The sequence below is a fragment of the Mus caroli genome, unplaced genomic scaffold (assembly GCF_978045245.1).
Source record: "Mus caroli unplaced genomic scaffold, Mus_caroli_1 scaffold_12, whole genome shotgun sequence".
NCBI classification, from domain to species: domain Eukaryota; kingdom Metazoa; phylum Chordata; class Mammalia; order Rodentia; family Muridae; genus Mus; species Mus caroli.
Genome location: NW_028227267.1, coordinates 75684707 through 75704304, shown reverse-complemented (window position 1 = coordinate 75704304; position 19598 = coordinate 75684707). Strand labels below are relative to the sequence as shown.

At 43.5% G+C, this 19598-nt stretch overlaps 1 protein-coding gene across 1 annotated transcript; it reads right to left on the bottom strand.

Moving 5' to 3' along the window:
- Window positions 1-4045: 4045 nt before the first annotated feature.
- On the bottom strand, window positions 4046-7047 carry LOC110309375 (kelch repeat and BTB domain-containing protein 7-like). The gene is given in 2 exon segments (XM_021181994.2): window positions 4046-5460; window positions 5462-7047. Coding segments are annotated over 2 exon segments (1503 nt in total). The 5' UTR covers window positions 6812-7047; the 3' UTR covers window positions 4046-5307.
- Between the last annotated feature and the right edge of the window lie 12551 nt (window positions 7048-19598).

Below are 19598 nucleotides of genomic sequence, written 5' to 3'. Positions count from 1 at the left end.
AAGTACACTGTAGCTGTACAAATGGTTGTAAGCCTTCATGTGGTTGTTGAGAATTGAGTTTAGGACCTCTACCCACTCCAATCAACCCCGCTCGCTCCAGCCCAAAGATTTATTTATTATTATAAATAAGTACACTTGTTGCTGTCTTCAGACACACCAGAAGAGGGCATCAGATCTCATTATGGGTGATTGTGAGCCACAATGTGGTTGCTGGGATTTGAACTCAGGACTTTGGGAAGAGCAGTCAGTGCTCTTACCTACTCAGTCATCTCGCCAGGCCTCAATGTCTTCTTATTGGCTAAATGTATGGTTTTGAGTGTGAAATGGCCCCCATACACTTCTGCTTGAATATGTGACCCCCAGCTGGTGATACTGTTCTGTTAGATCCAGGAACCTTTTCAACAGGAGGCCTGGCAGAGTCCCAGAGGTTACAAGCCACATCTCCTATTGGCCTGAGCCATTTCCTGATTCATTAGAGCCCTACATTCCTACTGCCACAGAAGTTGATAACCTGGTCATGCCCTACCTTCTAATGATGAACTGTAGTCTCTGAACCAAGAGCCAAAATAAAGCCCTCTTCACTTAAATTGCTTTTGAAATCCATTATCTTGCCACAGTGAGATAATTAATACAGATAGTTCCTATTTATTCCTTTGAACTCCTGGTCCTACTCCTTATTTGACAAGAAAGAAAGACATTTTTTAGTATGTACAGGTGTTTTGCCTTCATGTATTGATGGCACACTGCATGCATGCCATACAGTGCCTGGGACTGGGGTTAAAGGTGGTTGTAAGATGCCATTTGAATGCTAGGATATTGGGGATAGCCCTGGGGATAATTATATTTGATGTTAATTCTGTTCTCCTGTGAAGGGCTGGGAACAAGGAATGAGTCAGCACTCAGGTGATTTCCTGTAAACCTGCTTCCCACCTTAATTTATAAATAAAGGCTGGGGCTGGTGATTCGGCAGAGGAAGAAATGGAGCAGAAACACATGGCCTGGAGAAACCACAAGTTCTAAGGGGCCTCTTTTTTTTTTTTTTTTTTTTTGGTTTTTTCGAGACCGGGTTTCTCTGTATAGTCCTGGCTGTCCTGGAACTCACTTTGTAGACCAGGCTGGCCTCGAACTCAGAAATCCGCCTGCCTCTGCCTCCCGAGTGCTGGGATTAAAGGCGTGCGCCACCACGCCCGGCTCTAAGGGGCCTCTTATATGGGGAAGATGGTAGTGTACTGGTAGATCTGCCCAATGTAGGCGCACAGCATGTATTCATATTAATTGAGTTGTTTTCATTGTCAGGACATATTTGGGTTGGAGATTTACCACAACACTGGGACCCCAAACCCAAGTAAGATCAGCCTGTACTCTTATCTCTCCAGCCCCAGTGCTTGATAGAGGAGAGGGGATTAATGGCAATTTGAGCTGAGCTCTTTTAACTACATGCATACAAATACAAGATAATTAGGGTCATTTTATTTTTTTTGTGTAAATTTTACTTATATGTATATATGTGCATCATATGTGTACAGTGCCCTTGGAGACCAGAGAGAACATCATATCCCCTGGAGCGGGAGATAGAGGCAATTATACCATTTATGGGTGTTGGAACTGATCCCAGGTCCTCTGAAAGAGTTCTTAATCACTGAGCCATCTTTCCAGTCCTCAGGTCATTCTGCATTTTACAAGTGTTAATCCTACAAATACTATCCTGCAAATATATTGCAAGTGCAATATAACCCTGCATTGAACATCTGCTGAAAGATGTGTTTATTAATTAAAAAATGAAGACTAGGGAGCTTTCTTGTCACAAACAGATTGCAATGCTGGTAGCTGTGTCACACTACACAACCGAAGGTTGTATAAAGTAAGCAGAACTACTGAATTAAAAGGTCAGGAAGCCCCAGTTTTAGTATATTTTATGATAATGAACCAGTTGCATGTATTAACATAGGTTAATTGGTAACTAGCCAGGTAAAGTCACTCATTTATAAAACAACATATATTCCTTAATTCACAAATGTATCACAAAGCCCAAAATTCTTCCCCCAAAACCTTCATTATAAACCAAGATATTACTAATGCTTAATCTAGGGTTCAGATCAGAAGTTGAAGAGTGACAAATTGAAATTCTTTTATACAACAGTTTGTAGACCCTAATTTTTCAGAAATGTAATCTGGTTAAGACAGGGATAAAGATAAAGGGAATGGCCAACCAATGACTGGCCCATTGAGACCCATCCCATGGGAGGGAGCCAGCTCCTGACACTGTTAATGATACTCTCTTATGCTTACAGACAGAAGCCTAGCATAACTGTCTTCTGAGAGATTTCATCCAGCCGCTAATAAAAACAAATGCTGAGGCCCACAGCTAAACAAGGCAGAGCTTAGGGAGTCCTGTGGAAGAGTAGGGGGAAGGATTGAGAGCGTCAGAGGATCAAAGCCATCACAAGACGACCTACAGAGTAAACTAACTTGGACCAATGGAGGGACACAGAGATTGGTCCACCAACCAAACAGCATGCAGAGGCTGCCCCTAGGCCCCCTACACAGATGTAGCAGATGTGCAGTTTGTTCTTCATCTGGGCCCCTAACAATTAGTGTGGAGTCTATGTCTAACTCTGCTGCTTGCCTTTGGATCCCTTTCCCATAGCTGGGCTGCTTTGTGTGACCTCAGTGGGAGAGGATGCCGTTAGTACTGCTGAGGCTTAATGTACAAAGATGGGTTGGTACCCATAGGGGAGCCTCCCCATATCTGAAGAAAAGGGAATGGAGGAATGAGTGAGGGAGGGAGGCTGTGACCAGGCTATAAAGTGAATGAATAAATAAATAAGGAAAAATATTACAGGTAATTGGAAACAATATTTGAATATCCTTTTAGATAAAAATTGATCATTTTGCAAATACACATTTTGTACTTCAAAATTAATTTACAAACAGGTTTTCTTCTGCTGTTGCTATTTATATATACACATATCTATACTACAAATATATATACAATATGCAAATATTTTCCCCCAAGTCTGGCATGGCCATGTAAGGGTTGGAATAACATAGTTCCCACCCCTGGAACAGAGCTGTGGGCATATATTTTCACATTCTTCCTTCAAGGAATGTCCTAATTAAGGTCAACAACTCCATGATAATCAGAGATAGCAGGAGTTTGGGAGATGAGGCTGTGGCTAATGTCTTGGTAAAATGATAAATGCTGAGACCGTCAGAACAGTCCTTAAGACTGTGGAAAAGAACCCTGAAAATTTGAGTTTGAAAATACAATTTCTTGGGCTGGAGAGATGGCTCAGAGTTTAAGAGCACTGACTGCTCCTCCAGAGGTCCTGAATTCAATGCCCAGCAACCATACAGTGGCTCACAACTATCTGTAATGATCCAATGCCTTCTTCTGGTGTGTCTGAAGACAGCGACAAAATACTTATATACATGAAATAAATCTTTTTTTTTAAATATAATTTCTCAACTATGCAAAATATAGGGATACAATATGACTTGTATAAGGAGCTTCACAAATCTAAAGAAGCTGAGGCTTTTAAAGATGTGCAGCAGAGACAAGATGTACAGCTTGTCAGAAAGCTACTAAGGTAGGAGATAAAGAGATTTGGGGAGTGGTGACTACAGGACAAAATCCCACCCAGCTAAGTTATTTTGTTTATGCTTACAAAAGCAGGCAGATTCCTGAGTTTAAAGGTCAGCCTGGGGGAGAGGGAGTTCCAGCTGTCCCATGCATTGTAGGAATGGTGATTTCAGGGCAGGCTATCTCATTGTCTGTGCTTGCCATCTCTAAGAATCAAGAGGCTAGGGTCAAGGGATGCTGATTCATGGAAGAATCAAAAGGGAACCTGGGGTAAAGACTGAATTCATATGTAAGTAGAAGATTAGGCTTTTGATCTACAAGAGTTGAGCCATCATGAGAGTTTTTTAAGAATTGCAAAAAAGCTGTCTCAAGTAGAGAGCAGTTTGGAACTCTACAGAGAAAGCAGAACATAGAGAGTGTTAGGCTTCAGGACTCACCACACAAACCATACGAACTCTGATCTTAGTTAAGCAAGGATAGTTTATTGAATGCCCACCCTACTACTGGCCAGACTGGAAACATAATTCAGAATTATCCGAACTGTGACCAACACAGTTGATCACAGTTGTGATGGATATCTTTTTCTGTCAGCTTATAAAGATAAAAATCACAAGTTCATATGCAGGTGAAGGAAGTGCTGCCAGGTGGTCAGCTCTGACTCAAGACATTTTAGACATAACAGTTCATATTGACCTTTGATTTAATGGATCCTACATAAAGCTTTGTGGAATTTCTTAAGATTAGCAAACCTCATACAGAACATTCAGAACATACAGAACAAAGCAGGGTATGCAGTCAGTATATCCTTGCTCTGAGACAAGTCACTTCTTCTAGAGATAGATAGGTAGGTAGGTAGATGGACAGACAGACAGTTTAACACTGTGAAAACCTACTACATCGTTCATAAGAATATTATCTTCCAAAACACTAGCTAGTAATTACTATACACTTTTCTACCATAAAAAATTTAAATTAAAAACTTATACCATCTTTAGCTCTAAATACAAAATAAAATTTAAAATATAATGAAATATAAACATAATAGCAAACTTCTGGATTTGTGGCTCAGTAAGTTGTTAAGTAACTAGAGTGCTAACATTTTTCACATTGAATTATATATTTCAAGAATTAATTCTTCTAAACAAAACTTTCAATTAACTCCCTTATACTATGAATAAGTAAAGATGCCTTTCTCAAGCATTTTCTACAGAATTGTAACAAAGACTGTTGGTCTGATAAATTTCAATGATACACTACAACAAAATCTACATCATAAAAAGAATTTGAACTTTCTGAATTTCTGTATTTAGTGAAACTAAACTAGTTATCTGTTCTTCACCCAGGAAACTGGTCAGGTTCAAAGCAGAAACACATGGGCTGAGATAAACACACACAAGGAAACTTCAAGAGGCCTAATGTGGTGGTACGTATATTAAACTACTAGTTTTCTCCACTGTCATACAAAGTCATCCTACTCTTTGTCAACTGTACAAGGGTACCTGAGGTGATAAGTAACAGCTTTTGGTCACGTGTGATAATCTAATAACCACTAGTCCCTATCATGAAAGGAATATTTATTTGTCTCCATTCTGCAGTAACTGGATTGTATACTTTTATTACTGGGATGTCAATGATACAAGAGATGTCATCAATGAAGACATAGGCTTCACAAGTCACTGAGCTTCAGAGAAACACACTTCAGCTACTTAATATGGCTTGGACCATTACATAGCAAATGTGTACTGCAGAGGACACAGAATCACCATTAAGTCAAAGGATGTAAAGGAATGTGGTATTTGAGCCACTAATGGCCTCCTGTTCTTCTGGACGCTGTACCGTCCCACATCTGTTAATTCAGCTCCAGTAACAGGGTCTCTGTCCACCCAATATGTAAATGTAACCATTCAGATATGTCACATCCATACCCTCTGGACACAGCAAGTGGTCAGTCAGTTGATACAAATTATTTTGGGCTGGCTTATATACCCATACACCTCTCCTGGACTGAACAGTGGGATAGATGTCATGGTCTGGAGAAATATAGACAGCTAAGGTGGTGAGAGTTCTAGTATGTGCAAGGCAAGTCACAGGCAAGGACACTTTGTAAATTTCCTCAGAGTATGGGTCAAAGCAGAAAAAGTGATGTTTGGGGTGTCCACAGAAAACCATCATTCTCTTGACACACATCCCTAACCTATGGGGTGGATTTTCTTCTGCTGGGACAACAGTGTTGCTGGTGTCATTATTATTACTATTGCTATTGTTGCTGCTACTGCTGCTTGGCACCTGTGCCAAAGCCTTAGGCAGACCATCATCAAAACGAAACTGCCGGAGGGCCCCTTCAATAATGTCCAGGCAGTATTTCTTCACAATAGGCTTGCTCAGTAGCTCCTCTAGGTAGTCCTGCTCTTCTGCAGGGAAGTGCGCCCAACGAATACACTTAAAGACTTCCCCAGCACTGGGACCCCGCTCTTTCGGAGCAGCCTCCAGCCACTGCACCGCCACATGACACACAGTCCTCTCACTCTCTACATCCAAGCTGTCCAGACGCAGGACGGCCAGCAGCTGGGCCAGGGTCAGATCTGCCAGCGTCTCCTCCCGAATGGACCCCATCCTGCTGAGCTGCTTGAAGTTGTGAGCTATGAAGGACTGGGCCTGAGATCGCAGCTGGTGGTGGTCAAAGGCATCGGCAAACTTGAGGATGGCAGTGCAGTTGGTCAGGTCAAGGCGGCGAGCCAGGAAGGAGGCACAGGCTTCGCGCACGTACTCCAGCTGCAGCATATCCGAGGCCGCGTACAGGCGCTGCACGTTGGCCTCGCTGAGCGACACGCGACCGGTGTAGCAGTAGTCCACCAAGACCTCGAAGGACTCGGCATCCACGTCGTGGATCGTCACGCTGGCCTGCTGGCTCTCGTACATGCCCCCCGTGAACATGCTCTTGAAGTAGGGGCAAGCGGCCGCCAGCACGTTGCGGTTGCACGAGAAGAGGCGCCCCGTGCCCGGCCCGCTGCCAGGCGTCACCACCTCGATGGTCACATCGCACAGCAGCCGCGCGTCGTAGAAAGACTTGAGCTGTGCCAGGAGGGCTGCGGAATGGGCCGCGTCCTTTAATTCCTCCGGGCCCGTGGAAAAGGCCGACACCGAGGGCTTGGAAATCCTCTTGGGCCGCCTCCCGCCGCGGGGGCTGGCGAGGCGGCGAGAGCGCGGGGCGTCTTCCCGGGATTGCATGGTGGAGATGGCGGCGGGGCGCCGAGGGCGAGAACGGCTGCAGACGCCCGGCTCCTCCTCACGCCTCCCTTGCCAACACAGTGGCGTCCCAGAACAGACTCGGCTCGCGGCCGCGATTACTCAGCTGGGCCTTCGGGGCGGAGCCGCCTCCCTTTATCCCGTAGCCCGCAGCCAGCATCTTCACACCAGCGCGGACGCTACGACAAAAGCGCAGGGAGTTAAGCCAGCAGGGTACATTACAAACTGCTTTTCCCGCCTCGAGGCATGATGGGAGTTTTCAGGTTCTAGGGCGGAAACTGAAAGACTGCAGCTGCTTTGCATTTTGGGAGTTGTAGTTCATCCAAAGTCGCGAGCCTTTTTGGCTTTTCATTGTTTTCAGGCTGTTCTAGAAACTGCCGGTTCTCTTGGGATTTATTATCGGGTTTAGAATTTATGGTTTGAAATCCTCTTTAATCCTTCTGTTCTAATATGTGTTTGTTTTTCTCTTGTAAAACATCAATAGTAGTATTTGAGAATATTGATGATTAAAAGAGCTGCATTGCTTTGGATATACAATATTTCATAGTTTTGTTTTACAAAAACGATAATTAGACGTGCAATTCCTGGAATATAAAAAGCTAGAGAGTTTTAGGGTTTTTTTTTCCAGTATTTTATTGAAAATGAAGAAACACTGATTTAATATGAGTCTACAGAAGAACATCTTAAAGTTTCTTCAGAGATGTTTCTCGTTTGGTTGGTTCATTTGAAAAGATTTTCTTTTTAGCATAGTTTTAGGCTCGTAGGAAAATTAAACAGGAAGTGCAGGAAATTCCCCGCATCCATGTCTCACAGTTTCACCTATTAATACCCTTCTTAATGCCCTGCGTTACTGTGAGATTTGTTACAAATGATAAATGATTACTGTGCGTTAATATTAATAATGTTTATAGAGGAGTTTACTCTTTGTGTTGAAAAAATCTGCAGGTTTTAAACACCTGAAGCTCCCAAAAGTTGTCCTCTGAACCCCACACGAGCTAGGTGCCTGCACAGAAAACTACATATTTTTTAAAATAGAAACTGCCAAACCAAAAGTGGCATATAGACTCCAGCATTTTTGCTTTCCTACAGACTCACAATTTCAATTTTGTCATGCTTCAACTTTTGTTAATGGCCCTCGCACGCAAGCTCAGTTCCCAGAAGTCAGAGGCAGGAGTACCTTACATTAGAAAACAGCCTACAGTCTATCTATACTGAAAGTTCCAAGACAGCCTAAGCTACGAAGAAAGACCTTTAACTCTAGTGTTGTATTTGAGACAGAGTCTTACTCTGTATCATAGACTGGCTGTGAAATTGTGCAATCTTCCTGCTTAAACCTCCAAGGACAACCTGAAGACATTGTTGGCATCAAATAGTTTGTTATCTTCACTGCTATTTGATAAAAAGACAAACTGCCCTGAGCTGAGCCATCAAAAAGAGGCTAATGCTAGCAGAGGACTTTCTAGGAGGTGGCCCACCTTTTTGTATAACCTAGGATGGTTGAGCTTTGAGAGGCAAGGTCCCAAGTGACTTTGTCTCAGGACTGCTTCTTGCAGCTGATACTCCTTTCCTGCCACTCTTATAGAGACTAGGGATTCCTGGGCATTAGTCCACCCTATTGAACAAATGTCCTGCAGATCAATATAAAGGTAAACTTTCATTAATTAATACTGTTTATATGAATTAATGATTTTATAGAATTCCTGATTTGATTAAAATTTAGGAAGAAAGTTTTAAGAGATGGTTATAGTTGTCTTGCCAGGAAGATATAATACATTTAGAATCAAGAATAGAATGTCCATACACCTCATAGAAGAGTAAATACAGGCTGCATAATAAGGAATACAATGAGCTTTCATAATTACACTAAAAAGGGGGCTTGGGACAAATTAGCGATCAAGGAAAAACATTCATTCTAGGTCAGATCTAAGGATGAAGCCACAGGTGTGCTCGATGATAGAGCAAGGACATGTAAAACTGTTGCTTTGAATGTATAATGAGCTTACAGAATGAAACACTGCTTTGAACTTCATATTGGCATACTTCTGTAACTCTCCTTTGTGTAACATTTAATCTATGAGGTAATTTTCTAAAGAACCTTTGTCTATGAAGATGTAAAGAGACTAGAGAGAAGGGATAAAGTGGTGGCATATGGGGCTGTGCCACAGATCCAAAGGTATGTGTGGTATGTGGGGCAATTCACCAAATGTATATATGTGAATGTCCGTTTGTCTACATGTATGTGTAGGTATATGTGTATGGTATGTATATGAGCATGCATGAATACTTGTGGAGATGATAAGACAGGTAGTTGCCCCAAACAGAATGTATGTGTCTGTAGTCATTCTCTATGTAAATGAATCCCTAACTTTCTCTTTTCTCTCTGGTTTGTAAAGGGTTAATGAGCTCTGAGCTCTCACCTAGCTATCTAGAGGCTCCCAGGCAAGAGAGAAAGGAACTCTTAACAATTCTTACTTAATTCTCTGGTTCTACACAGCAGGAGTTAATTACCAGAAACAGCAGCCTTTGGCCTTAGGATTGCAAAGAGTTTAAGAAAGGTAAATATTACCAAGAGTAATCTACTTTTGCCATAGCAACCACCACCACCACCAATGAATGTTCTCATGGCTGCCTTTCCTGGGAAACCCTGTGATGCTGGAAGGTCACTGGCAAGTAACCATGCACAGATCCTCACAAATACCTAAGTAAACGGAAAAGGGCTATAGCTCAATTGGTCAAGTGCCTGCCTCTCACAGGTGAGGCCCTGGGTTTGATCCCCAGTACTACATCAATCAGGTTTGACAGTACAGACTGTAATCCTAGCACTTGGGAGGTGGAAGCAGAAGGATCAGAGTTCAAGGTCATCTTCACCTACATAGTGAGTTCAAAACCAGCCTAGGACCCACGAGAACCTGTTTTTAAAATATTTTGTCCTTTTGTTTGTTTGCTTTTTGTCGGTTTTGTTTTGGTTTGGTTTAGAATCAACAGATAGCACAACCCCTGGGTGCAGAATCTGTCCTAAACTCTTCAACTATTCTATGTTGGAAATCTTCCGGTGGTAGACTCTGCCACCAGATCTAACAGTTCCCGGTTTTCCTTTTGCTCCCTCCTCACTGTCTAATTTGTTCTTTTTAATACACACACACACACACACACATATACATATATATATATATATGTAGTGTGTGTATATTTCTGTAGGTACAATGTTGAGATCAAAAGGAGTAAGCATTGGATTTTTCCCTTTCCATCATGTGGGTTCCTGGGTAAAACTCAGGTTTCTGGGATTGGTGGCAAGTGTTTCTACCCACTAGTCATTTCACTGGCCTGTAACTTCGGACTTTGTCTCCTGGCCCCTTTGTTTTCAGAAATAATTACTCTACGACTAAGTATTTATTAATAAATACTTACACCAATAGCCTTGGCTTTGTTTCCCGCCTAGCTTGTTACTTATATAACCCATTTAAATTATTTTATGGCTTCCGCATGGTTAGTTACCTGTCTTCAGGTTTATGTGATAACCTCCTCCAGAGTTTGAGACAAATCCCTTCAGCCTGACTCTTTCCCATAATTTCTCTCTCTCTCTCTCTCTCTCTCTCTCTCTCTCTCTCTCTCTGCTGGATTTCCCATCTCCTATTGCCTGCCTCAGGTCACTAGCCACAGGTTTTTTTGTTTTCTGTTTTTTTTTTTTTTTATTGACTGGTGAATGCTTTTACAAAGTGCAAAAAAAAGATTATCTCTACACTGTCCCCAAAACTTTATTCTTTTTTTTGGGGGGGGTGATTTTTTTGAGACAGGGTTTCTCTGTGTAGCCCTGGCTGTCCTGGAACTCACTTTGTAGACCAGGCTGGCCTCGAACTCAGAAATCCTCCTGCCTCTGCCTCCCAAGTGCTGGGCTTAAAGATGTGCGCCACCACGCCCAGCAAGATTTTACTTTTAATTTTAGCTAAATATATATGTATACATGTAAGTGAGAATGGGCACATGAGTGCAGGTGCCTTTGGAGGCCAGAAAATGGCATCAGATTCCCTAAGGCTGAAGTTACAGGTGGTTTCAAGCCACCTAATTTGGGTGATGGGAACCGAACTTAAGACCTTCGGAAGAGCAGTATGTGCTCTTAACTACTGACCCATCTTTTCAGACCCATGATGGTTTACTTTTATTGTGAACTTGATTGGCTCTAGAATCACCATAAAAAACACACATTTTCTAGTGTGTCTTTTGGGGCATTTCCAGAGAAGTTGAATAATTCGGAGAAAACCCACCTTGAATGTGGATAGCACCATCTCATGGACCCCTGAACTGAATAAAAAGGACTGAAAAGAAGCCAAGCCCTAGCATTCATTTCTCTGTGCTTCCTGACTGCAGACGCGATGTGACCCATTGCCACACATTTCTGATGCCACGCTTTCCGCCCCCCCCCCCCCCAGTGGGATCCTTCCAGTTCAGACTTCTGTCCTTGTTTAAGCTGCTTTTGCCGGGTCTTTGTCAAACCGATGTGAAAAGTAAGGAACAGAGGATATTCAAGGCCACTTTATGTATTACTCCGGTCTCATTCTGTAGCCCAGGCTGGCCTGGAATTCACTATGGATCCAGGCTACCCTAGCCTTGTTGTGACCTACCTGTTTCAGTCTCCTAGAAGCTTTGGTTATAGGGCAGTCACCATTCCACCTATTAATCTGTTTTCTTTATGAGACATTGCAAGTAGCTCAGAGTGGCCTTAAACTTGCTGTGTGTGAACCTGAGGATGACTGTGAACGCCTAATTCTCTTGCTTCATCTCCCAAGTACTGAGATTATGGCTATGCGTTTCCGTACCCAACCAGAATTTTTTTTTTTTTTTTCGTTTTTTGAGACAGGGTTTCTCTGTATAGCCCTGGCTGTCCTGGAACTCACTTTGTAGACCAGGCTGGCCTCGAACTCAGAAATCCGCCTGCCTCTGCCTCCCGAGTGCTGGGATTAAAGGCGTGCGCCACCACGCCCGGCTCAGAAATGGTTTTTTTGGTTTTGGTTTGGTTTTGTTTGTTTTGGTTATTTTTGAGACACCTCCTGCCCCAAGTTACCTGCAACTTTCTACGTAGACCAGGCTGGACTTAGAGGTAAGCCTGCTTCTGCCTCTTGCCCACGGGTATGAATAGCACGTGCCACCACAGCCTGCCCTAATCCTCTATACTTTTACTGTAAATTTCTCAAGGTCGTCCCATGCCTGAGTCTTCCTGCTGTAGGCCCATTCCCATGGCTTTGTTTCCTTGATTTAAGGTTTTCCTCCAAAAGCTCAAGAGTGACATTTCCATCTGCCTGTCAAGACAGACTCTCATCTCCTTGATTCTTATCTGAGCTTTATCTCCTCCTGTATGTACTCTCAGGTCTTTTCTGGACAAACCCCTGGCCCTGGGCATGTGTACTGAACCTCACACACTCCAAGCCACAGCTTTTCAAGACCCCTGTACCTCAGAGAATCTTCCCAAATAACCTTGTTCTTCCTAGAGCTCCAGTGGTCTTAGGCATTGATCTAGCTCTTACCCCAGCAGAAAGCAGGTAGGTCAAAGCAACCACATACACATGAAATAAACAAACTGCAGTTACTCAGTATGGCCTGAATAGTTCTATGTTTTCTACATAATGAAATCCTAATTTTTGAATGTGTCAACGGTATTATGAGGTTTTTGGGGAGATCTTGTCTCAAAAATAAATAATGAACAAATTGAACACACACACACACATTTGGTCCAAGGAAATGGCTCAGTGGATAAAAGCATTTGTCACCCAAGACTGACGACCTGGACTCAGGTCCCCAGAACCCACATAGAAAGGCAGACACAGTGGAGTGTTTTTATCATCTCACATTCTTGTGGCAGTGAGAAGGAAGGTACAGAGAACAGGAAGCCTCCAGGAGCTCATAGCCTTGAAGCAAACTAGCTAGCCTGAAGCAAGCAGTGTACGGTGGGCACAACGAAAAGACCCTGCCTCAAACCAAGGAGGGCAAGATCCATGAGTGATCTCCACGTGTGTGCCATGGCAAGTGTGCACCATATCTCTCTCTCTCTCTCTCTCTCTCTCTCTCTCTCTCTCTCTCACACACACACACACACACATGAAAATTAGACAAATATTTAAAAACTAAATTCATGGCTGCTTGAGTGACCCAAATAAACCTTCTTTTGCTGATTTAATAATCTGATTTCCACAATGACTAATCCAGTCTAGTGAAACTCAGTTCTAATCAGTGCAATGTGAGGGTGTGGGAGGCAGGCAGGCATGGGGACATAGGCTATGTTGGCCCTTTTCAGAGGAAAAACTCAATTTTTGTTAAGATGTAATGATTTGTAAGCTAACCACGAATGTTAAGTAATGGGTAAGAAGAGAAGAGGAGAAAATTAGATGCTGGACGAAAGCTCTCCCGACGCCTCTTCATAGTCACTGCCATTCAGGACTTCCCTGATGACTTGGATGGCAACGCCAGAGAAACTGCAGCTGCCAGTGGGCAGACTGGGAAACAAAAAGAGAATGTGAGCACGGTAAGAGTGTGGCCTGTGGCCATGCAGCTCACTGCTCTGTTCTGCCTTCCTTTGCACTTACTGGTCTGAAGAGATTTGAGCTCAATTCTCTGCCATTTGAAAAGATGAAACCTCTCCGCGTCCCTCCAACGGTGTGAGAAATGTGATTTATAAAGGCATCGTTAGTTCAAAATTTAAAACGCTGTTTGCTCTTCTGGGAGAATGAGTACAGCAGGAATTAAATTGTAGGCTAGAGGCTGGTTGGGTTGCTATGGCAACCCAAACCAAAAAGGGGAGGTGGGATGGGGATGGGTATAATTGTTTTTCTTTAGCTCTGGCGAACTCAGTGAATGACGTGCGCTTTGAGTGCTTGTGTTTGTCCTGTAAATCAAAACAAATATCACAGTCTCATTTGTGTCTTCTTTCATGAGCACTGACTCTGTGCCTAGCACCATCTAGGCCAGCGCTTCTCCATGTTCCTGATGCTGCAACCCTTTAATACAGTTCCTCAGGTTGTGGTGATCCCCAGCCATACATTTTTTTCCGATACTTCATAACTGTGATTTTGCTACTGTTATGAATCATAATGTAAATATCTGTGTTTTCTATAGGTCTTAGGAAAACCCCACCACCCCTCATCCAAAGGAGTGGATACCCACAGGTTGAGACCCACTGATCTCGGGACTGATGGAAAAGACGGATGTGGTCTCTGCCCCAAGGAAGCATGTTGTAGCAGAGGAGACAGATAATGAACAATAAAGGAAAGGATAAATAATTTCAGCACGTGACGGAGATGCATGTACACAGTCACATGTGTGTCACGCAGCCTGCCCTCAAAGGCGCATAAGCTTTAATGATGGGAAGGATTAAAGCATCTTTTAATATTAATCTAAAGTAGACTTGCAGAATCACGAATGCTTTGAGAAACCTAGGGATGAGTGATTCTGTTATGATCTACATGGGGTTCACCATGCACATGCATGTGAGTGCAGGTGGAGGTCAAGAGTTGACATCCGGTATTGACACAGCACATCTCAGTGAACCTGGAGCTCTCGGATCAGTGACACTGGCTGGCCAGCCAGCCCCCCGTAGGATGACAGATGCATACCCTGCTGTGTTCAGCTTTTGACATGGATGTTGGGGATCTGAACTCTGGCCTTCAGGCTTGTGTAGGAATCTCTTCACAAACAGAGCCATCTCCCTAGCCTCGGAGTGGTTTTCTATGCACCTGAAATTGGCCTTGAACTCCCAACCCTGTTGTGTCTATCTCCCAAGTGCTGGGATTACAGGTATACATCTCTAGGCCTGGTTCTAAGTTACTTTTAACAGAAAGCCTTATATCTAGTGCTGGACATATAGGTAAGTGGTAAAATACCTGCCTAGCATGCACAAGGCCATGAGTTTGATGGAGCAACTTTCCCTTAAAACTAGAAGGTCGAGGAGGAGGAGGAGCCACTCTTATATGCTAGTGGGTGGCTGGGTAGATGGGTCAGCAGTACTGTGAGTGTTGGTGGTCTCACACTGCTCTGGCAGACAACCTGGGTTCCATTCTCAGCACCCACATGGTGACTCATGATTGCCTGGAACTTCCGTTCCCGGAGATCAGATACCGTCTTTGGACATCTGAGGGCTCCCACATGCACAAATACCCATAAAACCATGCATGTGCTCACACACTTTTTTTTTTTTTTAAATCAGCTGGGCATGACAGAGCACATCTTTAATTCCAGCACTTAGGAGGAGGCAGAGGCAGGTGGTCACTGTGAGTTCAAAGCCAGGTTGATATACATAGATTTCTAGGTCAGCCAAGGCTACATAGTGAGACCCTAACTCAAAAAAAGAAGAATGAACTGAACTTGAAATAATAAGCAATAAATACAGCCTAGGCCTTTCAACCAAGGTAGTACCAAAAGCAAGGGGGCCCCCAGTCCCTCCTAGAGTCTAAGACAGTCTGAAGGCTTCAAAAGCCAAGATAGTTGGGCTGAAAGGTGTCCACAGGCACACTCGCGCGCGCGCGCACACACACACACACACACACACACAAGATACTCATGTCCCCCAGACAACATGCTGGAGTGTCCCCACAAGAAACAAGTTTGACCCCTATGCTGTCAAGTTGACCATGACCACCGAGCCAGCACAGGGATTATGGAAGACAACAGATTGTGTTTATTGAGGCTGTCAAGGCTCATAAGCAGCAGATCGAATGGGCTGTGTCAAACTGAGACTGTTGTAACCAAAGGTAACGTCAGGATCAGGCTCAAACAAGAGAAGGCACGTGTTTGATTACCTCCTCACCTGTTAAATGTTGCCAACAAAATCAGGATCCTCCGAATTGAGCACAACTGCAGGAAATACCCAGCTTTCGTCATTTAGCAAATGATATACAAGTTAAAAATGCTCTCATCCAAGTCCTCGTATCACAACACGTGGTAACAAAGGACTTTTGACATTGTGGCTGTCAATAGACCCTGAAGCTGGCTTCATTGTGGTATTGTTACTGTTGCTGCTGCTATGTTTTATTTTGTTACTATTGTGTGAGACACTGTGGGCACAGTGACTTGGTGGTCAGAGGACAGTTTTCAGGAGTTGGCTCTTTCCTTCTCTCATGGATTCCCAGGATGCTTACACAGTTACATGCAGGTGCTTTTAGCTGCTGAGCCATTTGCTGGCTGTCATGGTGCTTTTTATTTTATTTTACTTATTTATTTATTTATTTATTTTTGGTTTTCTGAGACAGGGTTCCTCTGTATAGCCGTGGATGTCCTGGAACTCACTCTGTAGACCAGGCTGGCCTTGAACTCAGATATCTGCCTGCCTCTGTCTCCCAAGTGCTAGGATTAAAGGCCATGTCATGGTGCTTTTTTGTCCTTTCAGTTACCTTTCTGTCTACTAGTTTTACAAGAAAATGGAGATTTGGACTAGTAGCTACTTTGTAAGTTTCTGTAGAAATAATTATTTGTAATTTACAACTATTAAAGATTTTGAAAATATAACCCAAGAACATGAGTCCTTTTTTTGGTATGCAGATCTAAGAAGAGCTGTGAGACACTGTGTGTTAGGAGTTGGGGTACCCCAGCTATCGGCCCCTTCCTTCTGGCAGTAGCAAACTTTGGGGATGTGGCATATGTGTGAGGGGTAAACTGATAGCTTTCCGGGGGTGAAAGTGAGGGATTGGGAAATTGTGTAAGGACTGGGGGGTGGGGGTAGGGGACTCTGGCTCTCATGGCGCCTCATTTCTGCTGCATCTACCATTTGCCATGAAGAAGGCATCCTCTCACTTGTTCCAATTCCCTCTCACCAAGCACTTGTCCAGTTCAAAACTTCTTTACCCAACAAATTCATGTCATGTGACTTGGTGGGATACACCTTGAGAGTGAGGCAGGAAGTCCTGTTCTTTGGGGGAATCTCAGAATTTTTCATAATTGTCCCCCTTCTTAAGTCGGGAGGTGTATTTGCAATCCCCATCCTCCATTACTTAACGACTGCTCCGGAAGCAGTAACTTCTCCTAACTTCCCCTTTGCAGGACCATTGCATAAGGGAAGGTCTCCTTCCTCTAAAGACGCTTTTAGAAAGTGACCTCTGAGGGTGGTGGGGACAGACCTGCCACAACTGCAGTAAATCAGAGGCAGGCCAAAGGAAAGTGAGGTGGGACACCAGGTGCATCTAGTGATGTCCCCAAATCTAGTCAGACCCCTGTATTGGCAGACTCACTCCACTATCCACTTAGTCAGCTGGGACAGAGGACACCGCTAAGGCCCCTGTCTATCCTGGCAGTAGCAAACCTTGGGGACATGGCATATGTGTGAGGTATATAAACTGGTAGCTTTCTGGAGGTGAAAGTGAGGGATTGGGAAACTGTGTAAGAATTTAGGGGACTCTGAATCTCATGTGGCTTCATTCCTGCTATTTATGAAATACTTGATGTAATGATGAATATTAATAAAAGACTTAATAGTGAAAAGTGTTCATGAGCACAAATACATACGTGCCTGTCTGTGATAAAGATGTAGGGGTGCATTCGTTTGTTAAAACATTATTATTGGTGTGGTATGGAATTGAATTTAAGGCTTTGAGTTGATTGTGAAGGAACACGGGGAAATTTGAAAAGGTTATCACACATACACATACAAAATGCTTACAGGTGAGGGGATCCAACCCACTCCAGTTTAGAACAGGCAGCCATGTTAGGCCCTAAGTTTCAGTGTCCCAAAGAAGCAGGCCAGGCCCCTCAGGAGAGCCACAGACAATGGGTTGTTAGTCAGTACTGGCCCTGACATTTGGCTTAGAGGAAGGAGGAGGCCAGAGTTGAGTCAGTTCCAGGGACATCTGGCCAAGAGAGATAACCAGTTCCAAATTGGGACAGTCCCTGGGATGCTTCAAGGCCTCACCAAAAATGCTACAACGCAGAAGACAATTAAAATTATACTGATACCACTGCTGCATTCCTAGCCAATCATGTTCCGGATTACCTAACCCTTTCAGAAAATGTCCCCTAGCCCTGCACAAAAGGGGCCTGGAGCTCTTTTCTGTGTTGCCATTTTGATGAACGGTTGACCACCTCAGGCTGGTTGTTTCTTCAGAATAAATGCTCTTTGCCTTTGCATACTATCTGAGTCTGGGGTCTTCCTTCATCCATTTTCAGACCCTAACACATGGTGGTGTGAATTACTTGTATCAGTATACAAGAAACTGTTCATATTAAAATGTATTTATCATCTATTTAGAACTAGAGTTCCTTAGTCAGGCACACAGTTACTCATCTAGTGACAAAATTCCCCAGTTAATAGCTTGACTCCAAAGGAATATTCCTGATTAAGGTATGGAGGTTCCAAAGAGCTAGACCTCTTAGAGTCAGAGAAAACATGTCTCAGATATAGAGGAATATCAAGCTACATGGCTGCTCTGGGGAAGGATAACAACCAAAGATATGATCGGGCTGGAATGCAGACACACCGCACACCTTTAATCCCTCTGGCTGGAATACAGACACTTTAATCCCAAATGTCTAATTGAGGAGCAGAAAAAAATGACAAATCAGAGAGAGATTTGACAATGAGCCAGAGATAGGATATGCTCAACTCTCAGGAGAACATACAAGACAGAGTCTACTTAAAGAGTAATGAGGGAAAGATAGTTCAGTTTAGTCCAGCGCAGTTCAGTTGAATGCAGTTGCGCTCAGTTCAGTTCAGAGCAGTTCAGCTCAGGGAGCTCAGAGACAGTCTCTCTAAGCAGAACAATTCAGTCAGAAGCCAAGAGAAGCCAGTTTGAATCGGTCATCAGAGAGAGTTTGAGCCAGAAGAGCTGAGTTGAACCAAAGAGTCAGAGTTCAGAACAAGCTAGAAAGGGTGAGTTTATTCAGCATTAGTAAGTCTCAGAGGCTGACACACCCTAGGACTACCTTAGCAGACTGAGGCTGGAAGCTGAAGCTTTCAAGGTCTGCGCTTGCCAAAGATTAGATTGTATGGAAGCTAGATGTTTCCAGGACTAGACCTGGGGATAGCTAGAAACGCTCTAGGTTCAGCCCAAGCCATGCATTCATAAAGCTTGGGTACAGCTCTCATCTCATCACTTTATCTGAGGAAATAAAAGTGACATTTACATTTATACTCAGATGTGGAGGGAATCATTAAGTTCTCCCTTAGGATGCTGGTCTTGAACTCATAGTATAGCTTAGAATAACCTCAAACTTCTGACTCTCTTACCTCTAACTCCCGAGTGCTAGGATTACAGGCATGCACCACTATGCCTCGTTTATGCGGTAGTGCGAATCAAACCCAGGGTTTCATGAAGCAATGCAAATGGGTTATAGCTTCAGTCCTTTTAAAGGGGGGAAATTGCATGTCCTTTCCTCTCTTTTTTTAAGCTGAAAGTGAGATCCTTCCAGCAAACATGATTTGTCAATGACGATGGGAAAACCTGCACCCACAAGCAATCTCTTGGAAAAGAACCACTCTGCAAATCCCCAACTGCTCATTCTGGACTGAATGCAGAGAAAAGCGGTTCCCTCATATTTTAGGGGTCCTTTGGTACAGAATGTTTGCCTCTGTCTTAATAACAACATTCAGGAAAGAAACTTGGTCCTTCTTTTCTCATAGTACCCCATTTCAAAGTATATAGTTAGGCCCAGGTCACTTTCAGCTCTCAGATCTACTCCTGTCTCATTAAATCCACAACTACTTAATCCACTGAGGATGAATGACATCATGTCACTGGTCATTAGTAGAGTTTTAGTTACTTTTCTATTGTGATAAAATGCTACGACCAGAAGTAGC